The sequence below is a fragment of the Pantherophis guttatus genome, chromosome 4 (genome assembly GCF_059756535.1).
Source record: "Pantherophis guttatus breed Tessera chromosome 4, ASM5975653v1, whole genome shotgun sequence".
Classification (NCBI taxonomy): Eukaryota; Metazoa; Chordata; class Lepidosauria; order Squamata; family Colubridae; genus Pantherophis; species Pantherophis guttatus.
In genome coordinates this window covers 92977474-92996259 of record NC_142066.1, presented here as the reverse complement: position 1 = coordinate 92996259, position 18786 = coordinate 92977474, and the positions used below count along the sequence as shown (strand labels likewise).

General features: G+C 42.1%; 2 protein-coding genes and 2 non-coding genes across 4 annotated transcripts in view; 1 reads left to right on the top strand and 3 right to left on the bottom strand.

Annotated features, from left to right (window-relative positions):
* Positions 1-436, top strand: part of TMC2 (transmembrane channel like 2) — a 160339-nt gene extending 159903 nt beyond the window's left edge. The window contains exon 20 of the mRNA XM_087894129.1: positions 110-436. Coding sequence (XP_087750255.1) covers positions 110-354 — 245 coding nt within the window. The 3' untranslated portion in view covers positions 355-436. The remainder of the gene's footprint in view (positions 1-109) is intronic.
* A 3441-nt stretch (positions 437-3877) lies between these two features.
* Positions 3878-8936, bottom strand: RPSA (ribosomal protein SA). Its single transcript, XM_060685987.2, has 7 exons — positions 8813-8936; positions 7608-7775; positions 6814-6932; positions 6310-6555; positions 5718-5846; positions 5259-5427; positions 3878-4032 (listed from the first exon to the last, which is right to left on the bottom strand). Exons 2-7 carry the CDS (start codon positions 7738-7740, stop codon positions 3938-3940), a joined length of 891 nt encoding a protein of 296 aa, XP_060541970.1. The 5' UTR covers positions 7741-7775; positions 8813-8936; the 3' UTR covers positions 3878-3937.
* Positions 6024-6177, bottom strand: LOC132710279 (small nucleolar RNA SNORA62/SNORA6 family). Its single transcript, XR_009620988.1, has one exon. It is a non-coding gene; the product is annotated as a small nucleolar RNA SNORA62/SNORA6 family (small nucleolar RNA).
* On the bottom strand, positions 7029-7184 carry LOC132710278 (small nucleolar RNA SNORA62/SNORA6 family). The gene has a single exon (XR_009620987.1). It is a non-coding gene; the product is annotated as a small nucleolar RNA SNORA62/SNORA6 family (small nucleolar RNA).
* Positions 8937-18786: the final 9850 nt, after the last annotated feature.

Here is an 18786-nt window from a genome sequence, read left to right as displayed (position 1 = left end):
ATAGAAAATTATAATTCTTCACTGCCACCTAGCGGTCACTTTTTATCTCAGCTTTATTAACTATAATACTGACAATTTTAGTGCAATAATGCATTTTCTTTTAAACCAGATAAGCCTGTGTCACCAAGCTATAAAAATCATTCTGCAGAGAAAGAGACAAATTCAAACCCTGAGAAAGGAATGTTGTCATCCTCACCTTCTGTGATAATGACCCAGCCATTTACTCCAAAAAGAGGTGTGCCTTTCTCTAGTCAACTAAAATCAGGATCTTATCCAAGGCGGCCTTATCCAGGAATTGGAGGCGGGGAACCTAGTAACGATGGCATAGAAGTAGTAATATCTACTAGATCATGAGCATAATGGTACTTAATGAACTTGGTTATTTTACAAAATTGTTCCACTGTTTAGAAATTTAAGAGCTTCAACTATCTTGGAAGAGCGATGAAAGGTTCCTATTCAGAGATGCAATGTTTTTGCCAAACTCCAAAGTTCACTGGTTTCTCCTTATATACCTTCATTTATTTCTATCTGGTACACAAATAAAGTTTACCTAAACTGTAACACAATATCTAATTAGAGATGGCAGCCTGGAAGGGGAAAAGTCCAGACTTGGCAGTATTGACAGGACTCCATGTATCTAGAAAAACTATAAAACTGTTTTAAAAGTAAGTAAGAAACGAAGTTTTGACAAAGATGTAAAGATTAATTACACCCAATCCCATCTTAGCATAGCAATAAGGAGGTATATGGTTTGTCTTTTCTCCCTTCCAAATGGGAGCTGGCAAGTACAACTTTATCAGAGTTGACTCCATCTCTGGTAACCAAGTATCCAGTAATTTTTGAAAGCTCCCTTTTACTTCTATTCCATAGAAAAACTTTCCATAGCTATTTTACATGTGTTATAATTCTTGTTGACATGGAAAATACATTATATACATTGGAATTTTAAATAAAATTTTGTAATATCAAATATATTTCCAATTTCTAATCATAATTGGAAACAATACAGCTTTTTTCACATGTGCAATAGCATTTCTTTCAATTCACTCTTGCAATTTTCCTTGCTTTTGTAAAGGATTGTTTTCTATACTATAGTACATCTCTATATTATATAGCATCTATGACTCATTTACAATATATCTGTTCAGAGCTGGAAAACAGGGAATTGGGAAACAATTGATAGTAAAATCATAATAGTTTAGAGCAGACCTGGGCATATTATGGTCCCTAGACCACATCTCTGTCATGAGATCAATTGGAAATTAGAAATCAAATTTCCCACCAAGACTTGCAAAAATGAGCAAAAACTATTCGATATGTTGGAAGTGTGAGGTATTGCCTGGGAGTTTTTATCATGGGGTGGGAATGCCCAAAAGCTAAAAAAAATTGGCAACAGATAAAACAATGGCTAGAAGAGATATTAACACAAAATATAGAATTAAAACCAGAATTCTTTTTATTGGGCATTATAAAGGACAAATATAACAAGGGTACAACATATCTAATGCTGCATATACTAACAGCAGCAAGACTGACCTTTGCACAAAAATGGAAAAATAAAGAGACCCCCATAGAAGTATTAGCTAAAATATTAACTTGTGCGGAAATGGACACGTTGACTCTGGAACTCAAGGATAAGAGTGAAACAGAGTATTATAAAATCTGGAATAATTTTTTTTATTTGATGGAGAGGAGGAATGCCGTGATAAAGGATTATTGAGTTGAATGTTTAGAAATTTGTTAGTTTTCTGTGATAGGAATCAACTTGATGTAACCTTCACAGATGAAATAACTTGTGTTTGAAATGTGATAAATAGTATAAACCTGTATAGCGATAACGAAGTGTATCTGTTGTAAAACTTGATGAAAATGTCTAAACCGGAAAAGTCAAACTATGTCCAATATTTTTAATTTGTATTACTAAAAATTATTTTTTAAAAAAATTAGAAATAAAATTTAAATAAATGTCGCAGAGGGCAGGAAAAGCAGCAGAGGCCGGCTGGCTTGACAGTCACCATGCTCCTTCAGTCAGCTGGCAGCCACTGGAGAGAAAGGAGAAAAAGTACTTTGTGCCTGCACCAAGTTTGCCCCTTGTCTGGAACAGTCTTGAGTTGAAACAGTCCCAGTTCCTCATGTGGCCTCTTGTGAAAATTGCCCACTCCGAGTTTAGAGCATGGCTGTCCAACTTTTTAGCTTGCCTGGGCCAGAGTTAAGAGCAAATGTCTGGGCCACATATACAATATATATAATATAGTTAAATATATAAATAACAAACTTTTTATATTTTGTATTATCTTGTGAGGCTGCACGCAGCATGCAGCTTGATCATGCCAAATTTAGAGGTTATGAAGCTTAAAACTATTTCCAAGACTAATGCTATCCTTACATGGCATTTAAAGTTATATTATCAATCTCATAACATAACACCATTTTCATGCCTCCTTTCTAAAAATCACAATACATTTCTTTGCTTGCCATGTTTATTCTAGCTAGCCTTAAGGGGATATTAATTAACTTGCATTCAAGAGAGATGGACACAGACAGGCACTCCTTTTGGACAAAAGCTACTTATGGAAGAAAAAAGATACAAGTTCTCTGAAATTTTATTTCCTAAACTTATAACTTATAAGTTTAGGAAATAAAATTTCAGAGAACTTGTATCTTTTTTCTTCCATAAGTAGCTTTTGTCCAAAAGGAGTGCCTGTCTGTGTCCATCTCTCTTGAATGCAAGTTAATTAATATCCCCTTAAGGCTAGCTAGAATAAACATGGCAAGCAAAGAAATGTATTGTGATTTTTAGAAAGGAGGCATGAAAATGGTGTTATGTTCAAAAACAAAACCATTCAAAATACTGAAAGCTTTGCTGCAGTATTTTGTTCCAACAGCAATAAAACTGTTGGAATGTGTTTTGCTTTGAGTTCAGAACATTCATAATATCCTATTTTCTATCACTGTGTACTTAGAATTAGGACACCTGAAACAGCTTAAGATTTGTTCAGAGATCATAACAAATATGTTTTGTTCTGATATTAAATGAATTCTACACATGAAATATTCTGTAAGCCTCAGAAAATCTTTTAACCAAATAGCTATCACAAGTTTACAGAAATCCAAGATTAACCGGAACACACAGTTTAATAACCCTATTCGAAAGTCAACTATTAAATGCTTTACTCTATCTGAAACATAACAAGGATGGCAGGGCAAATATTTTCCTTGTTCTCAAACTATTTTAAAACATGGCATTTTTTTAAAAAAAGTAATGTCTTTCCCAGCTAGTCTGGCTCACAGAATGTTATTTGAATATGTCAGATAAAACTAACCCTTTAACATGTGATTCAAAACACTTTTTAAAAATACAACCCACCTTTGGCACTATTCTACAACAAGATTTTAATAACAAATCATCTTTAATTAGCTTGACTTGTTTAGTATCATTGTGAAGTGTGAATTTCAAACACTTGTGTAATATAGCAGAATTTGAGATGCTCAGCCAGCAAGCCTTTACAGAGACCCCACATTTAGGCTTGTCCATTCACAAACCCCACTCAACCTTTCTTCTGTATCAAAGGAGAAAAAAGCACTCCCTTTTTCTCAGCATAGAAAAGGTATCAAAAACTAACGAGATAGAATTTAGGGAATAAAAATGTTTCTTTAAATCCTGCAACTTGACATGCTATTTGCTTTTGGGATGGATGTAGCTTAGCAAATCTTAGTGAGTGCAATGATGCCATTTCTGATATTACAGCACTAGCTGTCAGCTTTTTGACTCTGACTTTCCCAGATGAACATCCCTACCTCAACCTTGCATATGCTAAGGGCTGATCCTGCATAATTTCCCAGATCAACAAAAATGTAAGAAAACAACAAACAAATCTTAGTTAACAAGGAAGATATTTTATTCTTCAACTGTAATTCTTGAATTGCTATTGTTTAATCAAGACCATTCTGTGGCAGTACCAACCCACTCAGTAGCCTGAGCTGTGGGAGCTGCAGACCAGTCTTCAGTGGCAGTCTGTGAACTCCAATCCTCTGAAAAAGACATAAAATCACACTGGGTTTTGAAAAATATAAGTAACTTCCTCAATCTTCATTACCATATTTTGAGATCATTCTCCATGATTAGCAATTGAATTCCAAAACACAAATCTTGGAAATTTGTATTACAAATATTGCACAAAGATGAACAGAATCAAAGCCATTTAAATTAAGTACAATTGAAGTCAATGCAGGAACAGAGCATTTCAAATGGCCCATTTTCATGTGAATCAAGCTGATCTAAGGGATGACTTTGATTTCAGACATAAACCCCATGAACTGGAAGGCTCTTCATGTGTCCTGAATTAAATAGACTTTCGTGAAATAATATCTCAGAAACACTCAAAATGGCATCTGATTTGAAGGATTTAATTCATATAAGTGCCAAACTGCTTCCTGTCCCAAACAGCACAGTACAGAAATTGCTTGGTATGGTCTTCAGGGAAAGAGGATATTCCACAGGTCCTTAGAACAGTGTGCTCCTATATCGGTTAATGTAAAATATTTCTAGTAGAGAACTTCAATGGATAAGAATGAAGAATAAGAATAAGAATAATTTTATTTCTATACCGCCCTTCTCCCGAAGGACTCAGGGCAGTGTACAGCCTATTAAAAGCACAAAACAAACATCAATTAAAATAATTTAAAATTATTAAATAATTCAGCTCAATTTAAAACCCCAGAAATTTAAAACACCCAATTTAAAATTATGTTGATAGCCCGGCCTGGCGGAACAACAGGCCAGGCCACCTAATTCAGCTTCCTTTTTTTAACTCCTCTTCCAGCAAATAAGTGTCTCTCCCCCCCACTCCCAAATGTAGAGGCAAACTGATTTGTTACACATTTTAGATGACGGTATTACTTCTGAAACAGTAAAACCTGTGCTATACCAGAGTAGCAATTTGAAATTAAAATTAAAATTTCTAGCATAATATAACTATAATACATAATATAACTATAACTATAACAACTATCTAGAAGCAACTGGAAAAGGAGAATAAAGAAAGCTAACTGAATAGATTAATGGAGAATGAGAATGGATATCTGAGCTCTGTGTGTCTGTGTTTTAGATACTGGCTCCTACCACTTCTTTCTCAAACTTTGCATTTCGCGAATCTACCTCCTCAAAAAGGGAAACCAACTGTAAAAAAATCATAACTTAAATTATTGTATATGATACATTGTCCACTCAGTATCCTTTTCAATTACATTCTACTTACCAGTGGGGTAAGGCTGAATTGGGACAGAAGGCACTTGCACCCCCTCAGACCAATCAGACACCTCCGGTTGTGGAGGTGCAGTGAATTCAGGGGCAGGTGCTGTCCATTCACCCTGGAACTCCTCCTTGGTAACTGCCTTATCAGCTGCAGCCTGTTCTTCTTTTTCAATCTGAACAGGAAGCAAATCAAGTTACAACTATAAATTAAAGTTTTCTGGGTAGCATCAAAACCTTTTCTAAGCCTAGTTTGAAAATGAGTGATTTAGTACAAACTTGTACTGTGCGCTGTGTTTTTCTGTATTTAAGCAAAGTATCTCCTTGATGCATTTACTTTAATACTTCCTTTTTCAGGGTTGTGTTATCAGACCATACATTGTAGAAAACATAAGGTCATATTACCAATGCAAAACCACTTATTTCAATAAGAAAGTAATTATAAATCTAATCAAATATATGTTACCTCTTCAGGATCTCGGTAGAAATAGAGATCAGGCATAACTTCCCATGGATGCTCACGGGAAATAGTGCCACGCATTCGCAGGACTTCCCGAGCCAACATCCACCACATCAGACCAACTGAGTGAGCTCCCTAAACATTTGTTAGATATTGTCAATTAGATTTTCAACACATTCATTTAAGTTCATGAATAACTATTTAACTAAGTCTAAATAAAAGGATCATGCTGTTAAACAATTCAGGAAGAAAACAAAATATAGCTTAACTAACCCAGCTTGATTTTCTTCAGCTAACAATTGTTTCTTATAAATATGTAGCAAGAATCACTATCAAACCCCATTCACTGAACCCAAGAGGTTCTTATGGTGTTAGCGAAAAGACTTGCAGAAGCTGATGTAGCACACTTCCTACACTCAGAAGTTCTTTGGATAGAAACCATTCTGAGTTCTAACAAGCGTGCATATATTTCCTTCTCTCCCAAAATGTTTACATCCTGAAAACAAATTTTATATCAGACCTACTTAAAAATGTTTTGCACAACCACACCTAGAAGTGCTTTATGAAAAAACCATAAATGTACAGGAGGACATAGTACCTTGTTGTTGCAGGGAATAGCAATATCCACATAACGTAGGGGAGAATCTGTATTGCACAAAGCAATGGTAGGAATGTTTACATAAGATGCTTCAGTCAGCGGTTGATGATCAGCTCTTGGATCAGTGACCACCAAAAGGCGGGGTTCACGAAAAGCAGCCTGGATCTGATTGGTAAATGTGCCAGGAGTGAACCGGCCAGCAATTGGAGTTGCACCAGTAGCTGCAGCAAATTTCAAAACAGCACGCTACATGGGGAGATAAAATGACAAAATGGATTATATGTTTCTAATGATCATCCCCCAAAAACAATAAAGCAATTATTAATTTAGCAAGTACAACCAAGACTGAATTGGAGAATATCATTTTGAAGCACCAGACACAAATATATTTGACTTCTTTAGTCAAAAGTTTGACTTAAAAGAAAACTTAGTTCATATTACTTGTTCTTAGATGGTTTCTGATAGGACGTACAATTTTCATCTTCTGGCCAAGTGTATCCATACCTGCCCAGTATTCCTGGAGGAGATAACACTGACATCTGCTGGGTTCTCAATAGCTACAATGGCACGGGCTGCTAAGAGCAGTTTTTCCCAGGTTCTCTTCAGATTGATGATGTAAATACCTCAATAAAAAGATATAGGATTTTCAATCAAATATGGGAATGCTCAACAAAATGCATAAAATCCAGCCCTCATCTATCATCGTCTTCAAAAACCTGCAATGTGGCAGCAACTACTATCAAACCTCAGTCACAAAGAAATACTTTACTGGTGTTAGCGAAAATCCTGCCAGAATTTACTCTAGCACACTTCCGACACTCAAGAGTTAATTGGCCAGAAACTGGCCTCAGCTCCAAGTTTTAATAGTGTGCAGTTAAAACACATGCCAACCTGCTTACTCTAAGTAAGGTCTCACTTGTTTTCAGTAATAGAGCTCCATGAAAATATCAGCATCATATAAGGGGAAATAGACTCTTGTGCCACTTTTTAAAAAGGCCTGTGAATTGGGAAGAAAAAAGGTATTTCAGTTCATGAATTCTATGAAAATTAGTTTTGGAACTGAGAGAAACTAGGCCAAATTAAACATAAACAAGGCCCACCTGAAAGGAAGCCTTCTTAGTTTTTTAACTCTGGAACAACGAAAAAAACTCAGGTAGGGGAAATATATTGTATGTACCAACTTGGAATTTATAAATTCTGGCAGCAAACCCCATTATTGTGCATAATGATGATTCTGACATCACTAGCATAAAGTGAAGTCTATAATTAACAATTCAAAAAAAGAATCCAATTTTTACCATCACTTTTTCTTTTATATATATATTGTTCCATCTGAAAATCTAGATTGGTGCCTCCCAAATGGGTTCCCGCAGCAAGGAATTTAAGGACATCTTCCTCCTTCATCTGTAGAACATCAAGGCCTCCGGACATTGTGAAAGTTTCCTTTTAAAGTAACGACAGGAAACCTAGAACAAAAATCACATGGTTATTTTAATATGTTTTAATCAGTTCTGCCCAACTATAAAATTGAAGTAATAACAATCTATCATTGCCACTATAGAGAAAACTTTAACTATAAATCAGTTTATAAAGTAAGAATCAATAAACTCAAAATGGTTGTTCTAATGTTTCCAACTTGGATTAAGAAAAATGTTCCAGTATTCAATAACTATATTGTAATCTAAAAAACCCATTACTATAGCAATCAAATGGCATTTAAACAAATATATATATCAACTTATTCAGACCCTGAGTAGTTTTAATGAGAAAGCTATACAAGTAAATTTACTTGAATGCTTCAAAATTTGGAAGAAATGCTTTGGCCATAGCACGAGCACAGCAGCTGTTATTCATTTAACATATACATCTTCAACATTTTACAGGGGCCTGAAGTTATCCCTGTACCATTTTAATGAATTATTTTTAATTCTTGTAAGTCAAACGGATTCTGCTAAATGAAAATATGAACATCGGTACTTAAGGCTGACATCTTTTAAGAAAAGAAAGCTTTTCTGAAAACGATCCAAACGTCATGCACTGGAAAACTTCAATCCATGCATCATTCTCTCCCTCATATTATTTGGGATAACTTTTAATAGCTGAAAAAGAGCAATACTGAGTTGCAATGTTAAAAGTTTGGGCTACATATGGAATCAACGAAGCAAAGACCAGTATGTTTTGCATTTGTATGTACATCAAAAACCTAACTAAATTAATAATATGGTCCCGCATCCTACTAATTTCCAGTGCCTTTGTTTCAATTTTGAACTCGAGTAAATATGTGACAGCGCTCGATTTGGAAAGTTTCAAAAGCGTCGTTAGCGCTAGGATGGCCGAGTGCGTTTTCCAAGGCGGGAGGCCTGAAATATGCGGGCCATCCCAGCCATTTCGGCAACCTAAAGCAGAGGCAGCTGCTTCTTCCCAACGCCGCCGCTTCCCACCGCCCAGCCACTTTGCGTGGCCCACGGGAGTACAATGCCACAACACGCGTTACACGACTCACAAGATGACAACGCCGTATGAAGGATTCTCTGAGGTCGAAGAGAAAGAGGGCCGCGATGACTGATCACGAATATATATATCCTGCCTGCCCACCAATCACAGTCTTTCTCCGGAAAGGAAGTGACGTTGCTTGCTTTCCTTTCCGCGCGAGAACAGAACTCACGATAATTTCCGTTCTTTTCTGAGTGCCGCCATAGGGAGGGGAAATGAGTTCAATGTAATGAACGACGGGGAGGTAGTTGCCTACCTCAGCGTTATTCAACCTGGCAACCCCAAGATGTTAAGCGTGGCTGGCAGCGGGATTCTGGGAGTCCACACTTCTTAGTTCCAAAAACGCTGTTTTACGAATTCTGACAGCAAAATGCCTGACGGAGCTTTTTAAAAAGTGACTGGACTGGATCTTATTAATACGACTTTCCTTTTCACCATTCAGTTGGACTGTTTGTCGGTTCCTTGCCATCGTTATTCTCACACTGACTTAAAGTGTATTATTTCTAGATGTGCCCCCACATTAGATCAGGCTCAGCAGAAAGAGAATTGCGGGTCACCACCGCAATTCTTGAATTAAAGTGTTATCTCAAGGGCGATTTCTAACCAGAGAAAATTGCTTAGAACACTTTTCTGTCCCTGCTTAACCAATTATTCTAAAAGAAAAGATGGTTTTCAAACAAAAAAAAAATATTTTTTTTTACATTTGCTAATATAGTCAGGACGCTGACTACCAATTATTTTGTGCAGCTTACAATTACAAACTAAAAAAATCAAAAGTAGGAAACATGAGCAATTGGAAGGAAGACAAATGAACAAAAAGTCTTGCATTATGGGGCCAGTACACATTTGCCTAAATCTTGGAAGAATTTATTTATTAGATTTTTGTCCCATATTTATTACTTTTTTAGTAAGTCATAGCCAGATATTGAGCAGCTTGATACTTGTGTATAATATTACTGTATTGGGTTTAAATTTTCTGGTGCCAGTGATATACACAATATTATACCACACTGCCATTCTTTAGCTCTTCCTAAGGACTGAATTCTTTCCAAGAACCTAGGATGTTGTAATGTATTGGCATAGTGTATGTGCTGATAACAGTGTGGCTTTTGTATTTGACAGATAACTATGTTGTCAGTGCACAGATTCTATAAAGGTTTTCCAGAGTTTTTTGATACAATACCTAGTGCACAGTAGTGGGTTTCAATTTAGTTTGCTACCGGCTCGCTTGTGCCTCCCACCACCACTAGTGCATTGCAATCACTGGGACCACTATGTTTATGCCATAATTTTTCAGCTTTGAATTTCAGATCTTTATATTTTGTTCCAATACTTTGCATTCTACTATCCACTGGTATTGCCACATCAGTTCTCCACCATGTCTTCTTGTCAAGCACAGTTAAATCTGGCATGTTATGAGCCAAGACTATCAATTTGTTTCTGGAAATACAATATTTTAACCTGATTATTTTCTTTTTCAACAATGTTTCCACCAATTTTGAATCATATTGGCCACTGTTATTTTGTTTATAATCAACTTGTGCGATCTTCTTGCCCAAGTATGTGTTTTACTGTTCCTTCTGCTTTTTCCAGAGCCTAATCATTTGATTTTTCAATTCTGACCTTGCTTGCATTGGTTCAATTGGTTTGCTCTTGTGAAGTCAAAATCAAGATTTTAGTTTCTTTAATGTTTCAGTGGCCATTGCCATGTTTTCTTTACCCACTTTACCCACTCTTTTTAGAAATTGACCATGTAATGTGGGGTGTCAAACTCAATTTCATTGAGGGCTTGTGGTTGACCTCAGAGGGCCAGGGTGGGCATGGCTGGGGTGGGTGTGGCCTGTTCAACATCACTCGTGGCCGGGGGCACCTGTGGTGGCCCAGATGGGGCTGGGGGGATCCATTGTTTCCAGCAGAGGAAGACGAGACCAGGGCAATCACCAAACCCTTGTCCACCAGAGAAGCCTTGCTATTCCTCTCAGGCCATGCGGAGGACCCCCAGACGGTGGCGCAGGCTGCTCAGAGCCCTGGGCAGTTGAGGGCAAGTGCCCATCCCATCCTACCCCAAGGGGCTGCTCGGCTGCACTTACCTCCTTGAGACTGCTGCTGCTAGGCTCTCTCTCCTTGGCTTGCTTATGGTGTGTACAGAGGGCAAAGTTTGTGGAGGGAGGGAGATCCACTCCCTCTCCATGCGAGGAGACCCAGCTTTGTAACCAAAGCATCCTTAGTGATAGAATGGGAGATCACCAGGAGAGGTTAGGAAGAGGGGACAAGGGGATGGCAAAAGGGCAGCAGGGCTGCTGACGGCCAAGTGCTAACGCAGGACTTTCCTCAGACCCTCCCTCCAATTATAATTTTCTTCCTTTCTTCCTTTCCTTCTTCCCTTTCCTTCTTTTTCCTTCCTTGCTCTCTTCCCCTCTTCCTTTCTTTTTTCATTGTCTTTCCTCTTTCCCTTTCTCCTTTCCTGCCCCTTCTTTTTATTTTAAAAAGTTCAACTTTCATCCAGCAATCCAGGTGTCAGATCCCTAAAAGTGATACTGCCATTCAATTGGGAGAAGGGGGAGACTTGGATTCGATTTACTAGCGTTGCCTGTGTCAACAGATATTTTACAACCTATATTCTGGTGCCAAAGAGCCCTGAGACCCCCTTAACGTGGAGGAATGTTTATGTGGGCTGTTTCACTTTAAAGGATAACGATGTGAATACATGTTTATTTGGGTTCTCAGGGCAGCTAGTAAAGAAAACATCTTCACATTTGTGTATTGGCTAAAATCTGCATTCTGGCTTAAGGGAGGAGTCTGCTTTAATCCAACTTGTCTTGCCTAAGGGTATTCAGATCTTGTTTTGACTTCATTGCTGTCCCTTCTGCTTAATAAAAAGGTTCCTTTTGAAATGCTATGTTTCAAGAGTTTTTATTTTCTTAAGTTGGAAGGAGAGACAATCCTTACAGAAAGCAAGATCTGCAAAATGGTCAACCCAGAGAAGCAATCCTCGCTCTGCTGAGGGGATCTTGCAAACCATGTCTCAATGAAGCAGAGAACTGGGAGAAGCTGAATGCTGGGGGGAGACATCAACCGCCACCCAGTCGGATGCCTGTTTCGTACACCCCATCAGAGAGGATGAGGTAACCCTGGAGAATCCTGAAAAGACCCACTGGTCAATTGGCATCGGGAAGAAAGATAGCTGGGATAAGAGAATCAGAGGAGTGGCAACTGAAAACCAGGGTAGAAACTGGAACTAGAAGCCCTTGCTGACCAGGGATAACTAACTGAAGCACCACTGAGTGAGGATTGTCTGAAGAGCATATAACACAATTGGTGATGAAAATTTTGGAAAATCTCATCATCCGAGGGGAGCCAGGATGACAACCAAAGAGTGCTGAAAGGGCAGCAGTCGCGGATGATGCCACGGGAGGCACACACCCCCTCTGGAGCCTGCCAATCAAGCAGATGGCATAGCAGCAGTGGGAGAAGACCCAGCAAACCCTCCCCCCTCAAGCAACATGCACACCGGCGCCCATTCCCAATCAGCCCCAAGTCCCGCAACTGGAAAGAGAAACTCCCAAACTTGGGGTGAAGTTTGATGGGAATCCGCAGCAATCCGCTGGATTCTTTGTGGCACATGTGCTCACCTATATGCAACAGTACAGGTGTGATTTCCAAACCCAAGGATCCCGAGTGCAAGTTGTGCCCTAGCCCTAGAGGGTTCCGCTGCCAGACGGATGATGACCCTGCATAACGCCAATGCATCAGACTGCAGGATTTTGACCACTTCATGATGGCCCTGCGACGATGGTTTGAGGACCCATTAGCAAATTGCAAAGCACGCGACCGCATTAAGGTGGTGAGGCAGGGGCGACGGCCAGTAGCAGAGTATACTGAAGAATTCTGGGATCTTGCATGTTGTGTGAACTGGCCAGAAGATATTTTGGTGAGTTGTTTCAAGGATGGGCTGAGTGATGATCTATACAAAGCCTGTGTGGCCTGAGGTGCACCGAATCACCTACATGAGTGGCACATCACCGCTGAAGAAGCTGAGATTGATATGGCCAGAAACAAGTACTGAGTGGGGTGAGCATGGAAGAAATCCCCACCCCAATGGAAGCAAGAGCCCCTCAAACCACAAACTGCATTTTTTCCAAAATCCTCAGCCTGTTTCAAGTGTGGCAAAGAGGGGCACCGAGCTGCAGAGTGTCATTCGCAAACACCCGCCTGGAACCACCCAACCTGGCCAGTACGAGAAGGAGACTGCCCTGAGGAGCAGGGAAATCATAGAATTTCCATTCCCCCCCCTTTGGGGAGGAAACCCCCCTCTTTGGGGAGGTAGCAGACCAAAATGGCGGCTGTGTATTGAATGCTGAGATGAGGAGGGTGATGTTTGGCATTTTCGGGGTGCAGGGGAGTCAGTTGACCATCTTGTGACCCCCCACCCAGTGAGCTGAGGCATAGCCGGCTCGACTGAGCCGTGGATGGAGCCCGAGGATCACCTGGCCGTCACGGAGGATGTTAGAGGACGGCGCAGAGGACGGTGAAACTGGGCCCTGGCTGTCACGGCCCAGGTGGCTGTGGGGGCTGGCGTGATTTGCGCGGCGGTAGACGAGGTTGCTGTGGCAATCATTTGGCAGTGGCGGTGGTGCCGGCAGCGGTGCCTGGGCTGCTGGAGAAACCTCGGTTTGGATGCAAGTTTGGGCGGCACGGGCGGCGGCGTGGTGGCAGCGGCGTTGGCTGTGGCGGCAGCGGTGACCGCGATGGCAATGGCAACGGTGATGGCGACGGCAATGGTGGCGGCAGCACTTGGAGCACTTGGAGGCTTGGCTGCGAGGATGCCCTCGATGTTGGCAGTGGAGAGGGCAGTGCTGCAAGTGGTTTAGCATTCCTCAGCTTCTTTGGGGTGATCTGGACACACACCCCTTTTCTGAAGTGCTGTGGGGGGGGGCTTATTAATCTATTGAGCTGAGTGGCCTTTGTCCAGAAGATCAAGGATTGCAGGGAGTGGGTTGAGGATTGCTAGTTGGGGGATGATTGTTTGGTCTCCCCCTTCGATTGTTCCTCCCTCCCCCTCATTAGGCCTAGGCCTAGTACGGCCACTCAGCGTAAACTAGCAGCTTTTCAATCGGCTTGCAGCCTTCATTTAAACATCTTTTCCTCCCGGGTTACTCTGGTTGGTCAATCTTGTCTTACTCCATCTGGATGCTCCATTTTGGTTGGGAGGGGCAGAGGAGATGGAGCATGGGGAGGGGACGCAGCACCCACTATATCCAGGTAGTGGCGCGTTCCCGTTCTTATTGCTCATCCTGCCTCCCTGGGGGTGCGAGAGCAGGGAACCCTGGACTCCGGCTGGTATATGTGAATGCCAGGTCCATAGCGAATAAGGGCCCCCTGGTACAAAATCTAATTGATGAGGAGGGCGCAGACCTGGCTTGTATTACAGAGACCTGTCTGGGGCAAGAGGGAGGAGTGCCTCTCTCTGATTTATGCCCCCCAGGCTTTCGTGTACTGTACCAGCTGCAACGCCAGGGAAGGGGTCAGGGGGTGGCGGTGGTTATTAGAGAAAGTCTTAGTCCTAGGATAGTCCCTCAGATAGGCGGGTGTGAATCTCTCCTATTGAAGTGGGACCCTGGAGTTCAGTCGGGTTTGTTGGTCACATACCTATCCCCCAGCTGTGTGGCCACTGCCCTGCCCGTGCTGCTCAATATCTTGGCCGAAGTGGCTGTGGAACTCCCCAGCCTCCTGGATGTGGGAGATTTCAATCTGCCATCAATCGGCGAGACATCTGAGATGGCTCGGGAGTTCATGGCCTCCATGGCGGCCATGGACCTGACTCAGGTTGTTCAGGGGCCAACTCATAGGGGAGGACACACACTTGACCTGGTTTTTCTCTCTGGGCAGTAGATAAATGGCTGGGGTAGGGGGGAACTGTCTATTGCCCCCCTGTCCTGGACTGACCATTCCCTCCTTTGACTGGACTTTCAATCCGCCAACCCCCGCCGCTGGGAGGTGGAACCTGTAAAATGGTTCTGCCCCAGGCGCCTGATGGATCCAGAGAGATTCCTGATGGAGCTTGGGACATTCCCTGCTTCCCAATCCTGCGATTCGACTGAGGCACTGGTAGCATCCTGGGAACGGGCGGCTGCCAGGGCCTTGGACTGAATCGCACCTTTGCGGCCTCTGATCCGATGCAGATCCTGGGTGGCTCCTTGGTTTCCACGGAGCTCCAGGAAATGAAGTGTCAGAAAAGACGCCTAGAGGAGTGTTGGAGGTCCTCCCGATCCGAATCTGATCGAACACAGTTAAGAACCTATATTAGGTCTTATCTTGTGGCGATGGAAGCAATGAAGTGGGATCATTTCGCCGCTCTCATTGCATCTACAGAAAACCGCCTAGCAGCCCTGTTTAGAGTGACCCACTCTCTCCTCAATTAGGGAGCAAGGGAAGACCCTTTACAGGGCAGAGCTGAGGATTTTGTACAGTTTCTGCAAGATGAAATCGCTCAGATCCGGATCGGTTTGGACTCTGACTGGGCAGAATCCATCCAGGAGACTGGGGCAAATCTTGGGAGTAGTATCTGGGTTGAGTTTGACCCTGTTTCCGTTGATGAAATGGATAGGATTGTGGGTAGACTGGGTGCCTCCATGTGTTTGTTGGATCCGTGTCCCTCCTGGCTTGTTTCGGCTGCCCGGGAGGTGACTGGAGACTGGATCCAGGCTATTGTCAACACTTCTTTGAGGGAGAGGGTCGTCCCCGCCTCCCTTAAGGAGGCGGTGGTTCGACCCCTCCTCAAGAAGCCTGCCCTGGATCCAGACGCACTTAATAACTATTGGCCAGTCTCCAACCTTCGCTTTATAATGAAGGTTGTTGAGTCCGTGGTGGCGCAACAGCTCCCACAATTCCTGGAGGAAACGGATTTTCTAGACCCGTACCAATCGGGGTTTCAGCGTGGGCACAGCACGGAAACGGCATTGGTCGCTCTGGTGAATGATCTCTGGTGGGCCTGGGATGGAGGCTGTTCCTCCATCCTGGTCCTACTTGACCTCTCAGCGGCTTTCGATACCATCAACCATGGTATCTTACTGCAACGACTTGGGGGGTTGGGGGTAGGAGTTACAGTGGTTCTCCTCCTACCTCTCAGGTCATTCACAGTTTGTATGGGCGGGGGGGGCAGAGGTCCACCCCAAGGCCCCTAACCTGTGGGGTGCCTCAGGGGTCGGTTCTCTCCCCCCTACTCTTTAACATCTATATGAAGCCGCTGGGTGAGATCATTCGTGGTTTCAGGGTGAGGTATCATCAATATGCTCATTATACTCAGTTATATATCTCCACCCCGAGCCACCCCAGGGATGCCCTTTCCGTAATGTCCCGCTGCCTGGAGGTGGTACGGGCCTGGATGGGTAGGAACAGGCTAAGACTCAACCCCTCCAAGACTGAGTGGCTATGGATGTCGGCATCTCGTGTTCTAGAAGTTCCATCACTTTCGATGGGGGGAGGAGTGCTTCCCCCCAATGAGAGGGCCCGCAACTTAGGTGTCCTCCTGGATTCCCGGCTGTCTTTGGAAGACCATCTTACGGCCGTGACCAGGGGGGCTTTCGCCCAGGTTCACTTGGTGTGCCAGTTGCACCTTTTCCTAGACCGAGATGCCCTTCACACAGTCACTCATGCCCTGGTTACTTCTCGCTTGGATTACTGCAACTCCCTCTACATGGGGCTGCCCTTGAGGTTCACCCGGAGGCTCCAGCTGGTCCAGAATGCGGCCGTGTGGGTGGTTACGAGAGTTCCCTGTTACTCCCGTGTAACACCTCTCCTACATGAGCTGCACTGGCTATCAGTGGTCCTCTGGATCCGCTTCAAGGTGCTGGTACTCACCTTTAAAGCCCTACATGGCTTAGGTCCGGGGTATTTGCAGGACCATCTCCTACCTGCCTCCCACCGTCCTGTCCGCTCACACAGGGCTGCCCTCCTCAGGGTACCGTCGGCCAGACAATGTTAGCTGGTGACGTTCAGGGGTAGAGCGTTCTCTGTAGGTGCTCCTGTCCTCTGGAATGAGTTATCCACCGAGCTTCGGACGGCGCCTGATCTCCGCTCCTTCCGTCAGGACTTAAAGACTTGGCTGTTTCAACAAATGGGCTGACCCTGATCCTTGGGTTTTATTATTTTATTGTTGTTGTTTTAACTGGGTTTTAATTACGTCACCTTTTATTATTGTATGTTTTAACCTGTGTTCACCGCCCTGAGTCCTTAGGGAGAAGGGCGGCATATAAATTTTTGGAAATAAAATAAATAAATAAATAAATCTCAGCAGGAGGTACCACACTCATTTGGAAGCAATCCAGAAGATGAATCACTGGTAAGCAAACCAATTAAACCGCTTACCCTCCCCTTAAGACTATTTATCCTAAACCGGGACAGGGAGATAAATATCTCCACTCTAGTGGACTCAGGGTGCATCCGTTGTTTGATCAGCCCAATCCTAGTAGGAAAGTTGGGGATTAACATAAGAGAGCTGAAAAACCCCATCGCTTTCTGACAACTAGATGGGTCAATAGCGGAGGGGAGCCAGCTTCTTTTGCCACTGAGCCTCTACATATAGGCATCGGAAGCCACGAGAAAATACTTACATTTATAGTGGCACCTGGCATGATATGGCCGTTAGTCTTGGGCCTTGCATGGCTGAAAAAATGGAACCCCAAAATCAATTGGAAACAAGGCATCATAAAATTTCAGATGCACATGACTTTTGCTGAGAATCCACATAACAGAACTGAGGGGGCAGAGCACCGAGAAACAGCCATGCCTGGTCATGCCATGCCAACTGAGGGCATACCCATAGAATACAAGGATTTGGCTGAAGTTTTTAGCGAAAAAGTCTCAGATGAGCTCCCTCCCCACCGTGCCACCGACTGTGCGAAAGAAATCTAACCCGGCACTAAACTCCCTAAACATTAAAATTAATTAATTAATTTCCCTAAAAATTAAAATTGTTGCAAGATGTTAGAACAAGAGGAAGTTTTGGTTTGCCGGATTGAGAATTATACTAGCAAGCTAGTAATTTGATGTGGATTAAAGAATGGATAATGTTAAGAAATAGATTGTTGACTTTAGAAGGACGTGACTTGCTGTTGGGCTGGCATGCTTTTTTATGGTATAAGAGTACAAAAACACAGGGTTATTTTAGAAGACATATTATACGAGAGTCTTTGTTATCAAACTGGGAGAAGATCAAAAGATATCATTATTTAAAAATTCCAGTCTGGTTAACTTCTATTGAAGCATTGTCATACTCAATAACATTTAGAAAGGAACAAATTGTTAGATATTGTGAATTATTGAATGAAAAGGGTGAACTTAAATTGAAGCAAGAATTAGAAGAACAAGAGATAGAAATGGATTGGTTTTCATATATGCAAATACAGTCTAGATATGATGAAGATTCTAAGACAGAGGGTTTTTACAATGATTTGACGAATTTAGATAAAATTTTAACAGGTTCTTTTTTTTATTGAAAAGTTTTTATTTTATAAACAAGCATACATACAATATATAATCAATCAATCAGTGTATCATCTGAATACATCTTTTTTCTTCTTACTCCTCCAATATTTATCATATCTTGATATTATCATTTCATTTGTTGTAACATTTTCCCCACATTTACTTTTATATTTGTACCTTTATTCAACAATTTTATCCCAACCCAACCCTCCCCACCCTCCCCACCCTCACCCCCCGACTTCCCAGAGCAAAAACAGGGTATAACATTTAACAAGCGAAAGCTAAAATATACTAACATACTACAAAACTCCCTCACACTCTTTAACTCCTCTTTTGCAAATTCATCAACCTCCCTTTTGTAAATTCTCAAAATCAATTGGGTTAAATTCTTTCTTCCTGAATATAAAAGCCTTTTTCTTGGTATGTAATCCAATAACTTTAACAATATTACAAGCATTAACAAACACTGATAAGTTTCATTTTCATTCCTCAAACACC